Consider the following 24,467-nt stretch of genomic DNA (forward strand, 5'->3'; position numbering starts at 1 on the left):
AAACATCTATATCGTGTGCACAATCCTTTCCATCAATTCTGGGATGGTGTAAGGTTTATCTGCAAACACACAATCCTTAACAAATTCCTATAAAAGAAACCCAGGGGAGTTAAGTCTGGAGATCGTGAAGGCCAAGCAATTGGACACCTGTCAGTAAACACTTCGTCAAGCAAGGTTCAAACATTCCGTGCATGCTGCTCTCATGTTATACCAAAGCAAACACGCATGGAATAGAAATGGCGCTATCTGTTGGACACATTATGACGAAATTGATTTCTGGTCGCACTTCAATACAATGTTGCAATGTCTCTGCCATAGCATGTTTATTTCAGTTTGTGTTTGGAAGAAATAAGAGAGATTGATTGTAGAAATTGCAGAATGCGTTAATATGTAATAATTAGTTAAGATTCCAACTCAAAATCGACCTCGTAGTGACACAGATGAATCTCCTGCAAGTACATCGGGTGATGCAACACAAACAGAAGTGTAGTGAAAGTGAAACAACTTGCCCTTAGAAGACCCCAACTAAGAAAAGACCTAGTTTTGTGATTGGAAGTGGTGCAATATTAAGAACCCAAACTATAGAAATTGTACAGAATGCACGGTTTTTTTTTCTAAGTGCAGTAGAAAACAATGGGGTTTTGCACACAAAAATATTGATAAATTCGTCAGAAGCAGCAGGAGTTGACATGACAGCTACAACAAATATGTCGAACTTCAAAGAAGAAACGCAATATTTTATCGGTACCTATTCGCTATATTTGCCTATGCCCGTGAAAAAGTAAATGTAGTCACCGTTTTTGGAGTGTGAAATAAGTAATGGGAACGTTAGGCGCTAGTGTTTTACCTTTACGTAGTCATACTGACAACAGTGTTTGGCAAATGGCTGATGGCTGATGTAACGTGTACAGGAAGTGGTACCATTCTCAGCTGCACTAACAACACGCTCAAAAACTGGGTAGAATACTCTAGTACACACGCCAAAAACGCTGGCGCCAGTACACTGCATTATTTTTCTGTTCAGCTACTCTCTTACGGATTAGTTCAATTCTATCCTGGTTGCTATTATTTTCTTTTTGATGAGTTTAAGTTGTATATGTGACATACTTTTTAAACTGGCGTTACATAATTGCAATAATTATGGTGTCGTAAACTACGATTTACAAAGACTCAAGATATCTTGAACTGGCAAGTTACAGTTGGCAAGTATAATAGATTTTGCATAAAATCGAACACTAAAGCCATAGTGTTTTCATTGTTAATACATTTTCCCTTCCTCTGTTTCAAAACACTATAACATTTTTTTTTTTTACTTCTCCTGTTGTGCTCTCGTGTGGGAACGCAGAAAAGTACTTATGTCAGTGACTTAGACACCTTTCCGCAGTGCAGGTGTTTTTCATATAGGATTTTTCACACTTACAAAGTAGATGACATCAGTACTTTTCTGTTCAGAATGAGTGTCTATGTATATAGATTCCGAAATTCGTAAAACCTAGGTTTCCCACAAAAAGTGACTTAGGTAGGCTACCTTTCTGCAATGACACATAAAATTAACTAATTATTGGTTTTATTTCTCACATAATTTTTATATTTCTTGGAAATTATTCTTATTTTTAACAGAGAGAAATTCTGAAATTAAATCGAGTAACACAAGGAAAGATTTTAATACATGCATTTAAATATGCAAAATAAAAATATTTATATGCATTTAAAAGGGAAAACGCTTAAAATATGCATTTATGCAAAATAAAGTTGGCGTCATTCAAACGTAAAAACCAAGATCGTCAAAGATCCACTTTTACTTTTTCAATATTCCACATCAATAAAAACATACAATTTCATGGATTTGCGCGGTCTAGTAATAAGTAACTGAAAACTGTTTTAACATTTCAGGCTAATTTCTTGTCAGTTGTGAAATTTGAGTTCTAGAAGTTGCGTTCTCTAAACTAATAAAGATTCAGCGTCTTTTTTTTATATAAAAAGGATCAATAATATGAGATAAATATCAGCACAAAAAGACGAACATTAGCGGTTTAATATTTTAAAAATAAATTGAAACTTTCTCGAAGTGAGTAGCGGAGATCTCCAACGCGATAAAGCCATTGCGCAGTGTAATGTACGATGTATTGCATAACAACTAGGGTTTAGAAAGGAAATAGCTGCTATAGACACCCACGAAAGTCTTCCCACCACTCAAGCTGAACAGTAACTCAAGTATAATAAACCTGGATCTCGCTAATGGACCCATTCACATAAAACAGCAATCTTAGAGCATTATGAACTCCGAAGCGAAGGTTTCAAGATATTTACACAGTAACTACTCTTCACGCCTCAGTTCAAGGTCAGAGGCGTCGTGTGTGCAGCGTCGAGAGCTTATAAAGACACAAAGTGCGGACACGTGTGTTTACAACAAGGAAGGACACTTAGCAGCTCGCAATATATTTGGATTGCATACGTCGTGGACAGACGGTCCAAGTTTGATTCCCATAATGGCACAAAGATATCTCTCGTTCTACATGAGAGAGAAGTAGTGATGGACTATACAGATCTGCAAGTTGAAAGGTTCACATTAGCAGCGGTTATATAAAGAATCACAATTTCTTTAATTGCCCATTTAACGACGCTGTATCAATAGCGAGGTTATCTAGCATCGGTGGAATTATACAGAGTCTTTTCTCAGGGCTGTCCTTCCTTTAGGAGATTCAAGAATAACTTATAAAGTTGTGTATAAAGTGCAAATTAAAATGAAGGTGACATTTAACATTTAATTTTTTAAGGTGACATGTATTTATTTAGCCTGACGAGTTACTTCCTTGGTTTGAATTGTAAATTATTTAAAAATAGCGTGTAAGAGGGCCTTAGACTAGAAATGTTTAGCTTAAATATAATTCTGTTTATAAGTATGCATAAGGGTGTAATTATTTGACTTATTTGAACTGTTGTACCAGTGAAGCGAGATGAGTCAGTGAAGTTATGGTTTTACAGTGCAGTGAATAGTTCCGATCAGTGATAATTTATAGCGTCAATGAAATGTGTTCTATAGTGTCAGTGAAATGTGTCCTAAAGTGTCAGTGAAATGCGTCATAGTGCCACTACAGTGAGTGAGATCAGAGTAAAGTGAAAGACTATTGAAATTTATGTAGGGCGTGTGTGTGTGTGTATGTGTGTGTGCGCGCGCGCGTGCGTGCGTGCGTGCGTGTGTGTGTGTAGGTTGTATTGTAAAATTAGCTATTTTATGTTTTATTATTAATTGTAATTATTGTGTTAAACTATATTGTGTATTCTTATTGTATTGTGTATATAATTGTATTGTGTATTGTTTATATTGTGTATACCACTGCCACCGGGTGCTTGCCCACTTGCAGTGTAAATAAATACATACATACATACGTACATAAGTAACGAGTCTATCGAAAAATCAATTATTTTGGATAATTTTTTGAAATTATATTCATCCTCACGAGAAAGAACCCTTCCTGGTTCCGTACAGTCGATTTGGAAACAAACACCCCCTTCCCCCGCCGCCAGAGCTATTAAACAAAAGAATGATTAGTGTTTTAAACCTTTATTAAAACACATAAATGTAAAAAAAAGTTTCAATTGTTCACAAATTATGGTGTGCAATTTTCAAACTGTCTTCCGTTCTGCTGAATACACAAATGTAAGCGACGTATCAACTCTTCATGGACTCTGGTAAGCATGTCAGGCATAACCATTTGTATAGTGTGTTAAATTCGCTCTACTAATGCACGAATGGTGTGTGGCTTAGTCGCATAGACACGATCCTTGATAAATCCCCAGAAAAAGAAGTCCAGGGGAGTCAAATCAGGTGATCGCGAAGGCCAACGGATTGGGCCTGTACAGCTGTCAAAAAAAAAAGTGGCCGCACTCGTGAACAGCGAATATTTTCAAAGTCCACTTCGGGTCGCGGCGATGTTACACGATGCATGTGCTTGTACAAGCAGTTCCGGAACTATGAAAGTGTTCCATATCTACGCCTCGTAGACCAGCGGTAGAGTGGGTTCGGGCCTTCTTCAAGTTTTCATTTTATTTTTTAATCTTTCTTTAGCGATGTAAATGATATTCAAATTATCATTTATATCCAGTTATCGTTCTTTATGGATATCATGTTATTTATATTTTGTTATCGTTCTTTAGAGATATGAATAAAATTCAGGTCATCATTTGTATTCTGTTAACGTATTATAACGATATGAATAATAATTATTATTGTATTTCCAATGGGGGTTAGCCGTATTTTACATATGTATGTTAGGGCTATAGTTTTATACACAAAAAAATAAGCATAAAGAGAAATGGAAAAGAAAATTAAATTAGCTTACGCGATGTAAACAAAACATAAACAATCCGTAAATTAGGCATTGCGATTGCAAAACAAATATCAGGTATCAATTTGTAACATACAAAAACATTAACAACACACATACGTAACACTTCTATAACACAAATATGCAGCTTTCCGTACCATACATCATAAATTAATACACAATAGTCACACAAACACAATCAAACTATAATTACGACATTGCGACGACATCAAGCATCCCATAACTGACTCACATACATAACAAATCAAGCATCCGTTACAACACATACACTTCAACATAGTAACCACACTTTTAAAAGTTACAAATTTGGCTCCAAGAAGAATAAATAGGACACTGTTACTAATTACTATTCTTCTACAATTTCTTAAATACATCTGTAATAAATCTGTGAAATTCCGATATGAATAATATTCATGTTTTTTATATTGTTATCGTTCTTTAGCTATATAAATAATATTCGAGTTATCATTTATATTCTGTTTTCCTTCATTAGCATTATAAAACAGTATTCAAGTTATTTATATTGTTATTGTTCTTTTGCAATATATTAATTAAACAAACCGATATTTATAATTTATATTCTGTTATCGTTCTTTAGTGATACTGTATAAATAATATTCAAGTTATTTATATTGTAATCATTCTTTAGCGATATAAATAACATAAATTTAATATTAGGTTTGGAAAAATCCAGTTGCATAATACTGCTATTAGTTTTTCTTTTTGTATTATTACATTATACTATCTTGAACCACAATAAAATGAAAAGGAGTAACGAGGAATTGAACCTGAGATGTTGACATCTAAATTCCGACGTTCGTCCGCTGAGCTACGAGAGCAAAAGTGTGGAAACATTTTTGGAAAAATTGGCCCAATCACACTCTAAGATCTTCTGATGATTCGTAGAAGCTAGTCCAGGATGCGGGGGGCAAAGGCTAATTGAGATTTCCCGGTCTCTGACCGGGTCAAACATCCTGATAGAATTAATAAATTAATATTTAACCCTTGCAGTGACTTTCGGTGAAGTCCGGAGGGCCCAATTAGTCAAATCCACTCTCCTATCTCCACGCTTGGGCCCCTTGGAATTTAATAAGATGCGAAAGAGATAGTGGTGTGCGGAAAGCAACGGGATGTTACCGCATTTAGGCCTATCCTTCCCAAGAAAACTGCAAACATGAACAAAGGAAGCTTTTAATAGAAGAAGAAGTATCTTCTGCGGACCTCTGGAAAAAGAACTAAGGAAGAGACTAGTGAAGTGCTTTGTGTGGAGTGTGGCATTGCATGGGGAAAGAACATGGACATTACGACGAAATGAAGAGAAACGAATTGAAGCATTTGAAATGTGGATGTGGAGAAGAACGGTGCGTGTAAAGTGGACAGGCAGAATAAGAAATAAAATTGTGTTTGAAAAAGTGAGTGAAGAAAGAATGATGCTGAAACTGATTAGAAAGAGAAAAAGGAATTGGTTGGGTCTCTGGTTGAAAAGAATAATAGACGACATTAGGATATGTGGATCATATGCGGAGACTAAGAGGAAGGCAGAAAATAGGAAAGATTGGAGATTGCTGGGTTTGCAATGTAAGACCTGCCCATGGACAGAACATTTATGTGTGTATGTTCAGAATGCCTGGAATATCGTGTCTAAGAACAGTCGCTATTTGCAAAGACTAGTCAATTCCATGCCCACTCGACTGCAAGATGATCGAGATAAGAGGAAGATAGACTAAATATTGAATTGTGGCTTTTTGTTTTGTTTTTTGAACGCTTAATTGTTTGAATGTTTTAAGGCCGACGCCAGTAAATTTGTTATGTTTATGCCACGAAAGATATTTTATTGAGAATAAAATCTTTTTTCTTTCCATTTGCAGCCACAATATCATAATGATAATGATAAAGTCATGGCATAATATATTAATGAACCTGATGTTAATTACTAAAATAATCATAAAAGAGAAAGGAGCCATTATGTCTAGTTTGTCTCTCTCAAAAACAGAACAAAAAAGGACATAAAAAGCACGAGGTTGTAGTCGAACGCAGGACCTCATGAATAAGAGGCCTGAACGCTACCATTATGCTATCGAATAACACACAGTATACTTCAATTATAACTGTAGATATCAGGCAACGTGGTCCAACAACATGTAACATCGCCTGTCTCCGAATTGTAGCGAAGATACCCGAAGGGAACTTTGATACAGGAGAGCGGCCACTTTTTCTTTTGACAGCTGTACAACCGATCCACCTACCTGGAAACACTTCGTCTACGGAATAAACGCTTAATTTGAGCGACAATGTTTCCAAGTTCAAACTAGACATAACTTACATGTCGAACTTGGAGTCAGGCCACAAAGGGAAAAACACTAGAGGAGAGGGATTCGATCCGGTGCTGTGGATTGAACTTCGGCATATCTCAGTAGTTAGAGTGCTTAGTACGTAGAACCATACATTGTTGATAGGCTTTATTGTTAACTTAAGACCTCTAAATTCACTGATATGCAAGTAATTTTGAATTCTGAGCATTTAATTGTTTACACAATTAATTTTTATGTTATTGGTGTGAAAAGTTGTTTTTAAATTGTACACAATTTGGTAACATAATGTAATTATAAAAAAAACAACAAAAAGTGAAAATTTCAGCTTTTCTTACTTTATCAGAAGCTTAAATAAATGTTTAATAACAATAAAATATTTAAAAGGATTTTACCAATGTCGTTATTGATGATAATAAGTTCGGCTCCTTGAAACGCAAAGATCACTACTAATGTCTCAGAAAATGAGGTTCACTACTAGAGGGTTAATATTTTTATATATCATTGCTTTGTTCCTCCGACTGAGCTGTAGTTAATTGGGGTAGTTAGCACTGGATATCTGTAAATTCATATTTTCACTCCTTCATTAAGAATATAGTCAATGGTATCACGTAAGGAAATACAATTTTCGGATAGTGAATTAAATATCTTATTTAATAATCACAATCGTGTTAATATCTAATTAAAATTGTTTATTATTATTATTATTATTATTATTATTATTATTATTATTATTATTATTATTATTATATTCTCGAAATAGTTCCAGTAAATAGAACTCAAGGTTTTGATATTCCACAGAAAAATTTAGTCGCAGCAAAAGGTTCCGTAAACTTACTGGTAAAAAATAGCAATAAGTATTTAAGGCATTAGTCACATATAAAATTAGGAAAAATCTTATTTTGATCGGTTAATAAAGCAATGCTAAACTCTCTACGTTTAAGCTATGTAAACATTTATTTTTAATCATTCCACATGTCAGAATAAAACTGTTAAATATTTGCAGCAATTTAAAGTGGGGAAGGCTGCGTGCCCCCGTAAGCAGCAGAAGGCTTAATCTGTACTGATATCGGTTACTATAATTTGAATTGCTAATGCGAACAGTCTTGCGCTATTTCCAAGTATAATGTAATTTATGGATACAAATTAAAATAATCCAAGTGTTAATCTTTCATGTAAGAACAGAACAGAGTTCTTTTTCTTCACTTTTACCTTTCGTTTATAATTTAAATCACAAAATGAGAACAGATTACTTAATTCCTTCGACCAAGTTTCTTTCAACTTTAACCTTTCGTCTTAACACTATAACCTAATTAAGTGAAGAAGCAAAATTTTAGACTTTAAATCGACAGTTATTGAGAAATCATTTGTACGCAAGTAGCTCTGTAATTTAAGAAGGCCAGAGACTGATTTTCTTCACAGTAACTCATTTAATTCTAATTTCTTTAACAATGAGCTGGCTGAAACTCGTTCTTAAGGACGAATGAATATTGTACGTTCATCTTTCGTTCTTACTGAAATTGTCAGGTGCATGGGTATTCAAATCAATGAAGGAAAATGTATTTTTAAAAGAGACAAAATCTGCAGTGTAGCTTCCTTCAGACGAAAAGTAAATCTGAGTCAATGCGCTTGTGTACAGACAGTAAGCGCATTACTCCTAGATTATTTACTGCCACTATCTTGTCCATTTAAAAAAATAAGCTCGCGTAGTCATAACCTCTTATTCTAACATCGAGGGTTATAAATCTGCAGTGCCTGGGAAAAGTGACCTAAGTCAGTTTCCACAAAACTTTTTTGATAATTTATTGACAACTTACACTGGTTTATGTCGACTTGATTTTTTTCTGTATGAATTATTGTAATGGGAGAAATACTTATGTCTCTTTTTCCAAGCGAGCAGATGTTCCGTAAGTTGTAAATAAATTATCAAAAAAGGTTTGTGGAAACTTACTTATGTCACTTTTCCCAGGCACTGCAGAAATATCGTTTCAAAATTACCTCCAGGTTGGAAATTAGATTCTTGTGCCTGCCAGACTAGCAGAACCACGAGGGATGGTGTTACATGATCAAATTTGCGCGCATTGCAGATGAATCTTACACACACATATTGTGAGCACATTGCAATCTCCAGCTAGGTTATTGTTTATATTTATCAGGAAAGGAATCACAATAATCAAAATTGAGCATCACAAAGTGTTCGAATAAGAATATTGTTTAGAGTAAATGTTAGAAATTTCCTTATGTGGTTTAAAGAATGGAGCAACGAGAATATTTTCTTACATATGTATGTTACCGGACTATTTCAGCTTAAGAGGAGACTTAACTACTGGTCCTTCCCAGGATTCTGTATAGTAACTTGGCGCATATGGGGGCAGAGTCTATCTGTGCCGGAGTGTATTGCGGGCAGCATCAGCTCGAGTCCGCTAAGGGGTAAGATGCTCGTGGTAGAAAGTAGAGTAGAGTTCAAATAGAAATTATCCCCTCCTACAAGCGATTGTTCGCTTCCAGTGTATTCCGAATCTCACCGGACCGGTCGGCATCAATGACGTCACGCTGCAGCGAAATAGGAACAAAACTGCTGGAAGGTTCAATGGCTAACATGGCGCTGTACAAGTTGTTTGTTTGTGCTATGTTAGCAAGATTTTGCGAAATTTCCGTACTGTCATCTCGTTCAAAGACAAGAGAGCATAAACAATTTATTTCTTGAACCAGTAATAATAACTGGTCCGTTGACATAAGCCATTAACATATTGCTTTACGTTGTGCTCATTACAAACAATACAGCAGAACTAAAGCAAAACACACCGCCATGACACAACAGTGCACGATGTCATTCGTCTGCTAATTCCCGCCCTATATAAGAACCAATCAGATTCACTGATGGCGGCTGATGGAGACTGCCACCACCTATCAAGCTGATGGAACCGGTGCGACACCGGTGGAGCATCAATGACGTCATCGTTGAAATTCGGAACACCGTGATGCCATCAGATTCCTCAGCGCTGAGATTCGGAATACGCTGTTCGTTCTAGCAATACCTCCCCCCAGAGCAATCACTGGCCCTATCCCTCCCACATAACACTTGCGCAGAGGTCTTGTTTCGTCTTTCTACTCCACAGATTCCTGGAACGGACCATAGTTGTTGTGGTAATAGTAACAATAGTTGTAGTGATAACAGTAGTAGTATTTAGGAACGCTTTCAATTGCACAGGGTATTCAGCCTAGAAATTCAACGTGACGAGAAATGACAGACAATATGTGGTAGACAAGAATTTAATAAGTGCCATAAATCTATAAACATCTGACTCAACGGCTGACTTGTTAGTAATCATTACACACCAAGGACGACACAAGAAATATTACATGAGTGGATATTGAAGTGAATAGAGAAATATGTACATTTTCGCAAGGTCTCTATTCAAAATGAAAGAGAGGAAGAGAGATAGAAAAAGAGAGAGAGAGAGGCAGTGATACAGAAAGAGAGGGGAGCTATTGTTATAATCCCTTTGTGTGTAAATTTATTATGTCTGTTTTTTTTTTTGTCTATGTATTGTTATATTGAGAACAGGCTTCATGCTATACAACTGTATCACGAGAGTTCCTCTGCGTATTTATGGAATAATACTATCTACTGTCAGGAATTACAAATTGTTATTTGAAGGGAAAATAAAAGCGAGAAGAAAATTACTTCATATTGAAATAACTGGAAATCCCATATTGAATAATGAGAAGAATAAAAACCGAAACTGATATGGAATACATGCCAACAGAATAGTACTATTCTATGTATTAGGCCTACCAGGCTTCACAGGACACGATAAACAGTAACATGAGGCAGAAAAAGGTCCTAGATTAGAAACAACAAATATATCATATTATCATATCGTAAACGTATTATACAGGGTGGAAGGAAACCTATTACATTAATTCATAGAAGTAATAGATGAAGTCAATGCGAACAAGTTTTGTTAAATAACTTATTTTCTATTTCCAATAGTTTTGAAAATACGAAATGAAACATGTTGCAACGCTAATTGAAGTCATTGCTCGGCAGTAGGAGTGCAATCATCCACTCCGCAAAACTAGCGAGAGGAGAATGTAAACAAAAACGTCTCATCAAATTATTGTACAGTAGTGGCAAAAAAACCGGACCGACCCTTGTAGCTGATTTCACAGCCTTGTTCACTCCAGAGCACGATAGACTGGTAACTAAGACTTTCGTGGTTCGAATCCTGCCTGGGAAGGAAACTTTTTTTTTGTTCCTTATTCAAATTTATTCCCAATACTTTTCGATTGCAGCGATATTTTACTACTTAATTAACTTATTATTCCCAGAACATGAATTTTACCAGCAACTGAAAAGTATTGGGAATAAATTTGAAAAAGTTTCCTTTCCAGGCAGGATTCGAACCACGAAAGTCTTAGTTACCAGTCTATCGTGCTCTGGAGTGAACAAGGCTCTGAAATCAGCTACAAGGGTCGGTCCGGTTTTTTTTTTGCCACTACTGTACATTCGTAATTCGTATATAACACATTACTTAACATTACTGTGAACTGTGGTTGAGAGCAAGTTCATCATCATAATCTAGGAAGGGATTAACTGACCTGTGCACGATGTGCTTGCTCTGCAGGTAATCCAGGGCCAGGGACAGCTCGCACACGTACAGCTGCACGCAGTCCTCGCTGAACGACACCTCCTGCTGCACGTGGTAGCGCAGGTCCCCTCCGAGCAGCAGGTCCGATACCATGAAGAGGTCTTCCTCGTCTGCGCACACAGAAAACTTAATGTATTACTTTATTAATTATACCAACACTACTATTACGCCTAAAAGCCAATGACAGAAAATTAAATAATCTCATATAACAGTAGAAAATATACAGTATCTTACAGTTTGGGGAGACATTCGATGTAATATCGTACTATAAAATTGTATCAGAGAGGATACAGAAGCCATTTAAGGAGATTCGGTCCTGAAAAATAAAAATCTTACAAATCTTAAACTATGTTTTTGAAAATTATTACAGAAGTTAAGAAGTTACTTTATTAATATGTGTATAGAACTTGTGTACTGTATCCTTATACTCTCATTTTTCTCCAATATCTGTCGAATAAAAAAAATCTGATTAATATTCAATCTATTACACCTAAAACTACACTGATGATCTCCAATAATTTCATCTACATATGGAGTTAATCTTCTCAAAAGAATATTGGATAAAATTTTATACGACGTCAACAAAAGTGATATTCCTCGGAAGTTACTATAGTTAGTCTTGTCCCCCTTCTTAAAGATAGAAACAATTACGGACTCCTTTCATTGTTCTGGTAAAATTTCCTTTTCCCAAATATCAAGTACAAACTCATAAATTTTGCTAGATAATGCGCTTCCACCCTCTTGTATTAATTCTGCTGGAATTCGATCGATACCAGGAGAGTTGTACTTTCTCAACTTTTCTATCGAAATTTCAACTTCAGAAAGTGTGGGTTCGTGCATAAGTGGCTCAGCAGTTTGTATTAACATTAACAACAGCAATAATAATAATGATAATAATAAATCGTAATACTGATTAGTGAAATGTGTTACTAGTCAGCGATGTATGAAATGGAGACGGGAAGGTACTGGCCAGTCTACATTATCTCCTGGCTCACTTACCTCATGAATGGTGCCTTACTGATATCATTTATGAGGGTGACTAAATAACGACAAAGGACCATGTTGTGCAATCATGTTTTATTCTTTCAGAATTAAAAGTATTTCAATACTACTAATCTAGCCACACATAATTCCAGATTAGTTCATTTTTCAATATCATTGTATTGTATTCTATTTATTAACATTCCATGTTATTCATGCATTGCTTACAGCTAGAATATGGAACAAGTCAAAAAACTTAATACTATTATAAAGTCTTAATTTATAGTTACAGTCTAGATGATATATATATATATATTATATATATATATATATATACAGATGAGATTTACAATATAGTCTACTAGTACAACACACAGTTTTAGTATCAATTTCATGAAGTGTTATTGAATGTCATGAATTCACTTACAGAATAGAAGGCGTGAGAAATTAGGTACTTATTTAATTTGGCCCTAAATAATTTTATGTTTTGAGTTTCATTTTTTATATCGATAGGGAGGCTATTAAACATTTTTACTGCCATATAACGCACTCCTTTTTGATAGCACGATAGACTTGCCGATGGAGTATGAAAGTCATTTTTTGACGTGTATTTATGCTATGAACTGTTGAATTAGTTACCAAGTTTTCACGATTACATACGAGGAAAACTATTAATGAAAATATATACTGAGAAGCCTTGGGCATTATTTGTAGTTTTTTTGAAAATAGTCCTACAAGATTCCCTAGATTTGGCACCTACTATTATTCTAATTACTCTTTTTTTAATAGAAATATACTGTTACTATCTGTGGAATTTCCCCAGAATATTATTCCAAAACTCATTACCGAGTGGAAGTATGCAAAGTATATTGTTTTTAAGGTATTGATATTTACTATCTTTTGCATAGTTCTAATAGCAAAACAAGCTGAATTTAGTTTGGGGGTAATTTCTTTAATATGATTTTTCCAACTTAACACATTATCGATTTTTAAGCCAAGAAATTAGGTTGTCGTTGTTTCTAATAGGGATCTATTGTTAATTATTGCGCTAGAAGTTTGCGAGGTTGAATTTGCACAGGATTTAAATTGAATTATGTTAGTTTTGTTACAATTTAATACCAATTTATTGACTGAGAACCAGTCACATATTTTGAAGAGAATTTCCCCTGTTGAAGATTGGAATGTGTGGAGTTATTGGCTGTAATTACTATACTTGTGTCACCTGCAAATAATATGGGCTGACCTACATCTTTTATTAGGGGAGCAAGATCATTTATAAACACTAGAAAAAGTAGGGGACCTAATATTGATCCTTGAGGAATTCCATTATTAATAGTTCCCCATGTCGATGCAGATTTCACAGTTGTATTGACTTCAACTTTCTGTTTCCTATCTATGAGATATGAGTGAAACCATCGGTGTGCAACACCTTTAATTCCATAATAATCTAATTTATCTAGCAGAATTTTATGATTTATACAGTCAAATGCTTTGGATAAATCACAGAAAATTCCTCCAACTTGCAATTTTTTATTAACTGCCTCCAGAATTTTGTCAGTTAAACTAAATGTTGCATTTTCTGTGCCTTTATTTTTCCTAAATCCAAATTGTTCTGGGACTAAAATGTTGCATCTTTCTAGGTGATGATATAATCTTATATACATTACTTTTTCAAAGATTTTGGAGAAGACTGGTAGAAGTGATATGGGTCTGTAATTTTCTGGAGACATTCTTTCTCCCTTTTTGAAGATAGGAATAACCACTGAATATTTTAATCTCTCAGGAAATATACCATTGAACATTGAATAGTTACATAAATAAATTAATGGCCCAGCTATAATATGTGAACTCGCTTTTAATATTTTTCTTGTTATTTCATCATACCCTGAGGAGTTTTTTGACTTTAGATTTTTAATAATTGCAATTACTTCTTGTTTGTTTGTTGGAAATATTTGAATATTTGGGAATTTTGTCGGAAAATATTGTGTTAAAGAATCTAAACTGTTAGTAACATTATCTTGGGTGATGTTGAGGTTATCAGTTATTGTAAGAAAATATTTGTTAAATATATTTGCAATTTCATTTGGGTCTGATGTTTTTGTATTGTTAGATATAAGGGTATAGTTTGTTACTTTACTTTTTGATCGTCCACTTTCCTTTTTGATTATGTTCCAAGTTGTTTTAATTTTATTATCAGAGTTTTGTACTGTTGTATTATAGTGTAATTTTTTAGCTTTTTGAATTACTTTGTGTAATATTTTTTAATAATTTTATAGTGTTGTTTTAAGTTTGTATCATCACTATTTCTGCTCTGTATGTATAATGATCTCTTGGTTTTGCATGAGATTTTAATACCTTGTGTAATCCATCTATTGTTACATATTGTTTCATTTTTATACTTTACAGGAAAACTGGATTCAAAAATATTTAGAAATGTTTTATGAAACTCGTTGAATTTACTGTTCATATCACTTTGACTGTATACTGATTCCCATGTTTCACTTTTATGTGTTAATACATTACATCTAGGCTTATATCTAATAATAATAATAATAATAATAATAATAATAATAATAATAATAATATTAATAATAATAATAATATTAATAATAATAATATTAATAATAATAATATTAATAATAATAATAATAATAATAATCACTAGAAGGCAGCCTGTTCACAATTTTCCCACAAAATTCCTCTCGAAAATAGTTCAATTTAGTACGAAATGTAACTATCTCTGAGTATCCCTGCCTCATTTTATTTTTGTCTCAGTCTTCTCTCTCAGTTTGCTCTTGTGTGTCAACCTGGCCTCCTCCCCCTCTCTCTGTGCTTGGTCTTCCATGGAACAGTCTGCCTTTTTATTTCTATTAGTCTCTGTCTGTCCTATCTGCCACAAGTTTGCCCTCCTATCTCAATCTATTCTCCCCCTCCCCTTCTTTGCGCTCTTGTCTGCCCTCCAGTCTGTCTGGTAAGGTACGGTCACACGTCTCTACTGTTGCAGCGCTGTAGTACAAAATACTGCCAAACTCTCGTACTGCGACGTGTGAACAAGTGCAACTCGAAAAGTATCGGCTACAGAACCAGCCGTCTGCAACTTTTTCATTCTGCGCGCAGCTCTGCTATATATAGCGACTTGTGGACAGGATTCTCAGGGTTGGAGTCCTAGAATTTGTTATATTGGTTTCGTTTGAACTTTTGCAGCGGTTGCGAGTAGTGTTGCCTTCCAAATTTGGGAGTAATACTTTATATTTTTTCTATACAAAGTGGAAGTGAAATAACCATGCAAATTTTCAGAGCGAATTTCTCATCTTGTGTATAACAAAAAAGTCTAATGCTATATTGGTGGTGAGTTCGTAGATTTCTCAGAAAAAAACATGTTTTCCAAATGTTTAACATCCTCTAATTCGGTAGTTATTGCGAGTAGAATCATGATTTTTTCCTATATTGATAATAAATCTTATAGAGAGTTAATTATTCCTTTAGAGCAGACGTCTCCAAAAGCCTACTCGCGAGTAAACCCCTGAACGGAACCGAAGCCAGTACGTAATGAGCGCGCTCCGCCTCACCCATCCCACCTGTTTATGCGCAAACGAAGAGCAGTGGCGGACTGCCATTATCATTGTATTGGTCGGAGTGTTCCACCGTTTCACAATGTCTTCTAATCATGGACGTAGTACATTCAAGAATGTATAGGAAGATAATTTTTTTTGTGTTAGTGGGGAGAATGTGAAATGCTTAATTTGTTCGAAAATTCTTAAGCGTGTGTTAAAATTCAACATGCAACGACAATACTCGACCCTTCAGAAAGAATATCATACAATTACAGGCATGTTGGACATTTGAAAATAATTTATTTTGGGGATATCTGTATAACTGTTGGTTATACATAATAATCAGTATATTACAATACGTTTACACTCAGTTCCGCATGACAAACATATAGTTTTTCGTTTAATTTTAGGTGACGTGCAAAGGCCTATAAATATTTTGATAAATATAAAAGAAGAAAATACAAACACAAATCACATACGTGTTCTCAGTCTTAAACAGAAAAAGCTTCTTGCTAGCTATGTTCTAGCTTGGAATATTGGAAAATCAATATAGCCCTTTACAGAAGCATAATTTGTAAAATAGTACATACAGGACATTTGTACTGTGTCCAGAACAAAGTCAAAGTTAAAGAAAATTAAATTGTTTCCAATTACAATTCAGAGAAGGAATTTCAAGATTGTAAATGTAATTAAATCTAAAGTCGAAACCACAATTAACCAGTTTGTAGCTTACTCGAAAGCACAGATAGAAATGACAAAGCTCACCTAGCCATTTTCAACCGAGGAGTTAATGGACATTTTACTGTGTCTGAATGTCTTCTAGATGTAATTACAAAATAAAACTGAAGATCTTTTCCAGGCACTGAAAGGCACCATAGAACAGAAGAGGTTGAATTTGCAATGGTTGTGTCAATAGCAACGACGGGGCTCCAGCTTCATAGTATGTCAAAATAATATACAAACTTATGACATTTCTTATTCTTTTGATGTTATTATTTGTAAACATAAGCACACCATTGCCGCGATCCCCCACTGATCGCTCCCATCTGTTGAGGTACGAGTCTCTCCCCCTTCTCTAGCTTTACAGCACACTGTGTTCGGCGGGCAGCATCGGGATCACGAATGACTATACGCTTTTTGGAGACTTCTGCTTTAGAGTATTTCAATAGAACGAACGGTTTTCGTGTAAATTTGATTTTAAAAAACCACACGTTTGAGTTTAGTCTACAATGCGAGGAGGTTGCGACGTTGCAGTCAGAGAGGGAGTGGAGAAGAAATGTATCATATTGCCTGATAGGCCAGAAATGTTTCCCTCTTGAACAAGTATTACGAGGCGAACCAGTGCAGTGTGTGCTGACTCGTATCTTCATATAAATTATTGATATTCAGTGTGGGTGTGTAATGCGTATCGCAATGCCAATATTTACGAACAATAAATATCTCGATATGCTATTAATTTACCATGAAACAAGACGTAGATCCCTGCAGCTCAAAGGCTTTATGCAGACCAGACACATTTATCGCGGTCTGTCAGCGTGTTCGTGATAATACCAGGCTGTCGTATCGTAGGCTACAAAGGTTAGCGGCGGTGTTGATAGACGTCTAAAACTCGCAACTTAATTTTTAATTAACCGTTCATTTAATCTCAAAACGTATTTTACCTACGTTTCTTTATTCGTTTCGATATGCTCTATCGTTCCCTTCAACTTGCGTGGTTATTTCACTTTCAGTTTGTATATCTTAGTGTCTAAAATAGTATCCAAACAGAGATGTTAAGAGTTAACTAAAGCAAGATACTGAGGGAAATTTTGCACGTCTCCTGGAGGGATAAAATCAGCAACCAAGAAGTTACGACCAGGACAAGCATTAAGGATATTAACATACACAATGATAGAATTTAAAGGAAGGAATATGTTATAGTTATTTTCAGAAGTATGTTTCATAGCACATCTTTATTTTGTGCAGAATATTTTACCCCATCAACACTATTGAAACGCGTTCATCAGGTTGCCTTCCCTGAGTCAATACAAACAAATACAAGATATAATAATATAATATAAAATCACGTTATTAGTCGGGAATGAAGATGTTTCAATTTAATGTAAAGCCACACTAATAAAATGATTAACGATCATTACCATACTTTGAAAATAATCTTAAATTATAAACAATCTATAGGTACCTATTGTAGTACATTCAGGATTAACAATAAAATATCTAAAGTACTAATTTTATAAAACCATATCTGAAGACATTAATATCTAAACTTTGAAGTGGTTCATTTTGTCCCCGATTAAAATATACGGCACCGAAATTCCGTTCAGTGAATCAGTAAAGAATCTAGGTATTTATATGAATAAAAGTTTAAATTGGAACATTCAAGTTGCAGAAACCTGCAAAAAAGTATTCTCATTAATCCACTCGTTTAGGCGATTGAAGAATTTTATACCCTTTTCCATGAAAAAAATGTTAGTGAAAACACTCGTGATGCCCCACTTCGATTACTGTGATATTCTGCTTACTGACCTAAGCGTTACTTCGGCGCAGAGACTACAACGTGTTCATAATATGTGCGTCCGTTTCGTCTGCAATATTCGCCGGGCTGATCACGTAACACCATCCCTCGAAATGTTGTCCTGGGTCCGTCTAGATGATCGTAGGAAAATCCACTGTCTTTCCCTTCTCTTTCACATATTGCATTTCTCCACTCCTGTCTATCTTGCGTCTCGTTTTCAAAATTTATCCACCCATCATAACCTAGACATACGATCACAACACTCCTCAATATTATCCATTCCCTCCCACCGAACATCCTCATATTCATCTTCTTTCACTGTGGCTGTTCCTCGGCTTTGGAATTCCCTACCCAGTAATGTCAGAGACTGTCAGACATCAAACCAATATAAGAATAGGCTAACGAAATATTTTTCTAACAATTCTTGTTAACAATAATAGCTGTTCCAGGTTTCTCAATGTTTAATGGTTATATATATATATATATATATATATATATATCACAGATAAATGTCTAAATTATCTCATTATTATTATTATTATTATTATTATTATTATTATTATTATTATTATTATTATTATTATAACTATTTCTTAACAATGTTTATTACTGTCACACTAACATTACTTATCCAACTTTCATTATTCACTTTCATGTTGTCTTATGGTCTAGATATTAATGTAATAATTATGTAAGCAATTGTATTCAATTAGAATTAGAGTCTGGCTGGGCGGAAGAGAAGGCTTACTGGCCTTAGCTCTGCCAGATTAAATAAATAAATTATTATTATTTATATAGTTACATTTTGAATGATGGATTACTTTAGGAAAAGTACAAGAATTACATAATTTCTTTTTATCCATACTAATTTCTTTAGTCAGAAAAGTTTAGCCACGAACTGGTTACTGAAATCTCGCGGCACTTTGAGGAAAGTATAGGAAGTGCTTTCACAATAATGCCCTTGAATAGCCTTTATCTTCCAGGAAACTGCTCTTTTATAACAGCATACTGGCTTCTGAGTGCTCAGGGAACTCAATAACTTTGAAAGAAAAGATGGGCGTATTGGATTTTATCCAATCCTCCAAGGAGTCGGTAAGAAAGTTAGTCTCTTTATCACTTAGATCAAAGCGGGGGAAACGACTCGACTGGCATTGCTAACAAATTCTGCTCTGAGTTGCTGACGGACCCAACGATTATTGAAATTTAGTAGCATCAAGTAATATGATAATATATGGATATTAGGCGCACACATATTACTTTCACTCAAGTAATTCGCTCTTTTCAGTCACGTCAATTGTTAACTTCAGGCACTCAACTAACTAGTTCGTATATTCAATTTATCCAACCCGCTGATTTAATTCAGCCAAAACGTTTACTCACTCAGTTAAGAGAGATTTAATATAATATTTTTTATTGAATTTCGTGTTCCCAAGAAACTAATTCGATTAATTAAAATGTGTCTCACTGAAACGTACAGCAGAGTTCGTATAGACCAGTTTCTGTCTGACGCTTTTCCAATTCACTGCGGGCTAAAGCAAGGAGATGCACTATCATCTTCTCGAATATGCCATTACAAGAGTTGAGGATAACAGAGAGGGTTTGAAGTTGAACGGGTTACATCAGCTTCTTGTCTATGCGGATGACGTGAATATTTTAGGAGAAAATCCATAAACTATTAGGGAAAACACGGGAATTTTACTTGAAGCAGGTAAATGGGTTTGGAAGTAAATCTCGAAAAGACAAAGTATATGATTATAAATAATTGATTAAATGGCGATCTTACTCATGTTAATTATGTAAGCATGTGTGGCTTTCAGCTGTTTCGGTGTTACTTGACACCATCCTCAGAGCCTACTAGATCACGGCGCTATCTCAACTTCGCTGCCTGTTGTGTAGGTGCGTTCGTGTGATGAAGAGTTGTGTCAAATAGTGTGTGTGTTCTGAAATTGATCTGTGTGTTGACTCAACAAACACAAAAACACACAAAACACAACACAAACACAAGAACATAAGAAATACATCACACTAACATACGAAAACAAAAACACACACAAGATCGCATCCTCATTCAAAAAAAAAAAAAGAAATACAACATAGCATACAGAACAGAAAACACACTACAAAGACATCTTAACACACAAACAAATAAATACAACTACACAGGCGTATAAAAACTCACATGCAATAGTTGCGACAGTTTCTACATTGGACAGACAGGCAGATCATTCCAAACTCGATACAAAGGACACATTGAAGCAATAACCAGGGAACACAATACATCTACATATGCCGAACACATAACTAATGCTAACCACACATAAAATAACATAAATACAGACATGGAAATCCTACACATACAACCCAAAAACCAAAAACTCAACACATTAGAACAATATGAAATATACAGACACACTAAAACACACCCCAATCAAATTCTCCACACACAGATCAATTTCAGAACACACACACTATTTGACACAACTATTCATCACACGAACGCACCCACACAACAGGCAGCGAAGTTGAGATAGCGCCGAGATCTAGTAATCCTAGGATGGTGTCAAATAACACCGAAACAGTTGTAAGCCACACGTGCTTACATAATTAACACGAGTAAGATCGCCATTTAATCAATTATTTATATTCAAGTGTCAAAAGTAGTGTACGAAAGATTCAACATGGATTATGTGATTATGTTTCGTGATCAGAACATAGTATGAAATGGAAATAAAAAATAGGAAATTTATCTCTTGAAAAGGAGGAAAAATTCAAGTACCTTGGAGCAACGTAACAAATACGAATGACACTCGAGAAAACATTAAACGCAGAATAAATATGAGAAACTCCTGTTATTATTCGGTTGAGAAGCTTTTGTCATCCAGTCTACTCTCAAAATACTTGAAAGTTAGAATTTATAAAACAGTTATATTATCAATTGTTCTGTATGGTTGTGAAACTTGGACTCTCACTTTGAGAGAGGAACAGAGGTTAAGGGTGTTCGAGAATATCATAATTACTTCTTCGATTATAAACTTAAGATCATCATTATCCTTATGTTATCTTCGAAATATACTAATTTTACAAAATTGCAGGCAGATAAACCTCATGAACCAGGAGGTCCATTTGTTGTTCCTCAATGACCAAACTATTCCTGATGACTGTTTGTAATGCTACAGTGCAACAAAATGTATTATACTTATTGTCATACAGGTAAAAAATTAACCTTTTACATTACGTGCCAACCTAAAGAAAAAAATTGTCTTCTCTACGATCTATTAGACGCGTGTTCTAAATTAATATTTATGTATTACAGGAAGACATATTATTACGGGGAACAAAACATCACAGATATGGATACTCGGTTGTGACTGTATTTAAAGTACATTTATTATACCTACACTCCACTGTCACTGTAAATGCTGTTTTAATCCGCACTATAATCAATATGTAAATGAAGTACAAAGACGATTTTCTGAAGGTTCTTCCGTGCATAGAACTCGATAGATTATTCGCCGAGCACAAAGGTATTGCAAAATGGCCAAACAGAATAGACTTTGTTTTTATTCAACTCCATTTGAAAGAGAAATCCGAACCTACAATTATTATGTTTCCATTTTCAACATACAAATAGAATGTACATCTGAAAGGAGATATTGCACTGCTATAGTTTTATTTAAAATAATTTTGTTTCGATATTGTAAAACAAAAAAGCCAGTGCCACTGCCCACAGTTATACGATAATGAAATTAGATAAATATTAGGAATCCAGTATAACAAAACTTTTTCGGTTCTCTATTTTCTTGTTCATGGCAAGCGCAGTGACTCTATTGTCACAGTATCGATTACGCTTTGAAAGCTATTGTAAATTTATCGTTTTATAGTATGTATAAAAGTACTTCTAAAACTTCAATGAATCAATGGGGTACAGCGGTTCAATCTGTTTTGTCTTTATACAAAATCGTACACTGAAAATTTTTAATATACAATAGATTCAAACTCACAAGCAAATCGAGTTAGCTTTCTCTTTGTAGAACAGATTTTCATTATATTGTTCTTCTATTTTACTATTAGAGGGCGATATTATTCCGACTATTACACTCTTACTACGTTATACTACTTTTGACCAATAAAACGGTACGAAAGGGCGTATTTCAACCAATCATGGTTGCTTATCGCACAATTTTATCCCGTCCCTAGCATTTGTCTAATTTATCGCGTCCCTAGCATTTGTTTAATTTTATCGCGTCCCTAGCATTTGTTTCTTTGTTTGCCAACATTTAAAACTGCGCTGGTATGGACGTCAAAAATATATATAAAATTACAAACCACTCCAGTCGATGCACAGCAGTTTCAAATATGACTCGCATTGGCATTCAAGAACAAGAATTAATAAAAATCACTGATAATACCTATGCATCTTCTGAAATCCGATTTACAAATAAATGAAGAGCACCATTCGGAAATCCTGAATAAGTTGAATACACCATGTAGGCCTAAATCAACGAGTTCCACTTCTATTACGCACACGTCCAATATAACATCAATTGAACCACCAATCATATTCAAATTTGAAAATTGTACATTCAATAATTATTCCTTTTAAAATTATTCATTCGGAAATTCTGAATAAGTTAATACACCCATGTAGGCCTAAATCAACGAGTTCCACTTCTATTACGCACACGTCCAATATAACATCAATTGAACCACCAACCACATTCAAATTTGAAAATTGTACATTCAATAATTATCCCTTTTAAAATTATTCATGTTTATTTTTTATGTCATCGTCGTTAATTAAAACTTTTCTAACACTTGTGTATATTAGTTAGGTTATGTTATAGCTTCTGCTATATGATATTATGGATAGTCACGTATCAGAGATTGTTTAATCTTAAGATTTATTGAAAATCATCTGTCAAGTGACGTTGATTACTGGGATTCGGATAATTGAAGTGGAATGTTGCATTTTAATAAAAATGAAACTGAATCAACAAAGCCTTCTTGACTAGTAACATTGCCATCGTGTATAATAAATCGAGAACTTCTCGACGAGGAGGCATTGCTTACTACTGCCATCTAGCATGCATCTAGCGTAATATTTGTAATGTTGAGATGGTACAATAATACATCTGAAGACAGTTGTATTTTCGTAAGTCAATTAATATTTTATTGTATTGGAGTACTTCGTTACTTCTAATCTTTATATACTTTCTTCTAATCGTGTAATAGTCAATTAAATCCCACTCGAGTTTTGATTTTCTCTAGATAAATCTGCTCGTGTTCCACTAGCAGATTTATCGATAAAATCAAAACGTCTAGTGAGATTACTGTTGACTATTACACTTTTACTACGTCATACTACTTTTGACCAATAAAACTGTACGGAACGACGTGCTTCAATCAATCATGGCTGATTATTCTACAATTTTTATCACCTCCCTAGCATTTGTTTATTTATTTTCCAACATTGTACTTTCAATAATGATACCTTTTAAAATGATTCATGTTTATTTAATCATTCTTAATTAAAACTTTTCTAACATTTGTCTTGTTTATATTAATTAGATTATGTTATAGCTTCTGATGTATGAGATATGGATAGTTACGTATCAGAGATTGTTTAGTATATTATATTGATAATGGAACTGGAATGCAACTGTTTTAATAAAAATGAAACTGAATCAACAAAACCTTCTCGACCACTAATCATCCATAGAATTAAATGAAGATTGTATAGTTGGCACAACTTTTAACAAGAGAACAGCTCATCATAACACAATACTAACATCTAGCAAAATATTTGTAGTGATGAGATGGTACAATAATATATTTCCAAGACAGTTGAGTAGGCTACATATTTTAGTAAGTCAATATTTTATTGTATTAGAGCACAGTACTTTATTTCTTCTAATCTTTATATACTTTCTACTAATCGTGGAATAGTCAATTAAAACTCTCTACATAAATCAAAACTTCTAGTGAGATTACTATAGATGAAACATTTACTCAAGAGAAATACGAATTTTAAGGTTTACGCAAATGTTTCTGCTCTTATACCATTGACAATTAATAGTTAACAGGAGTATAGATAGAAAATACCG

The 24,467-nt window shown here is 34.4% G+C and overlaps 1 protein-coding gene across 1 annotated transcript in view; it reads right to left on the reverse strand.

Moving 5' to 3' along the window:
• LOC138697768 (serine/threonine-protein kinase 32B) overlaps window positions 1-24,467 on the reverse strand; it is a 413,746-nt gene that overhangs the window by 142,984 nt on the left and 246,295 nt on the right. The window contains exon 4 of the mRNA XM_069823257.1: window positions 11,264-11,423. Within this exon, the coding sequence (XP_069679358.1) occupies window positions 11,264-11,423 (160 nt within the window). The remainder of the gene's footprint in view (window positions 1-11,263; window positions 11,424-24,467) is intronic.

Source organism: Periplaneta americana, chromosome 4 (genome assembly GCF_040183065.1).
Source record: "Periplaneta americana isolate PAMFEO1 chromosome 4, P.americana_PAMFEO1_priV1, whole genome shotgun sequence".
Taxonomy (NCBI): Eukaryota; Metazoa; Arthropoda; class Insecta; order Blattodea; family Blattidae; genus Periplaneta; species Periplaneta americana.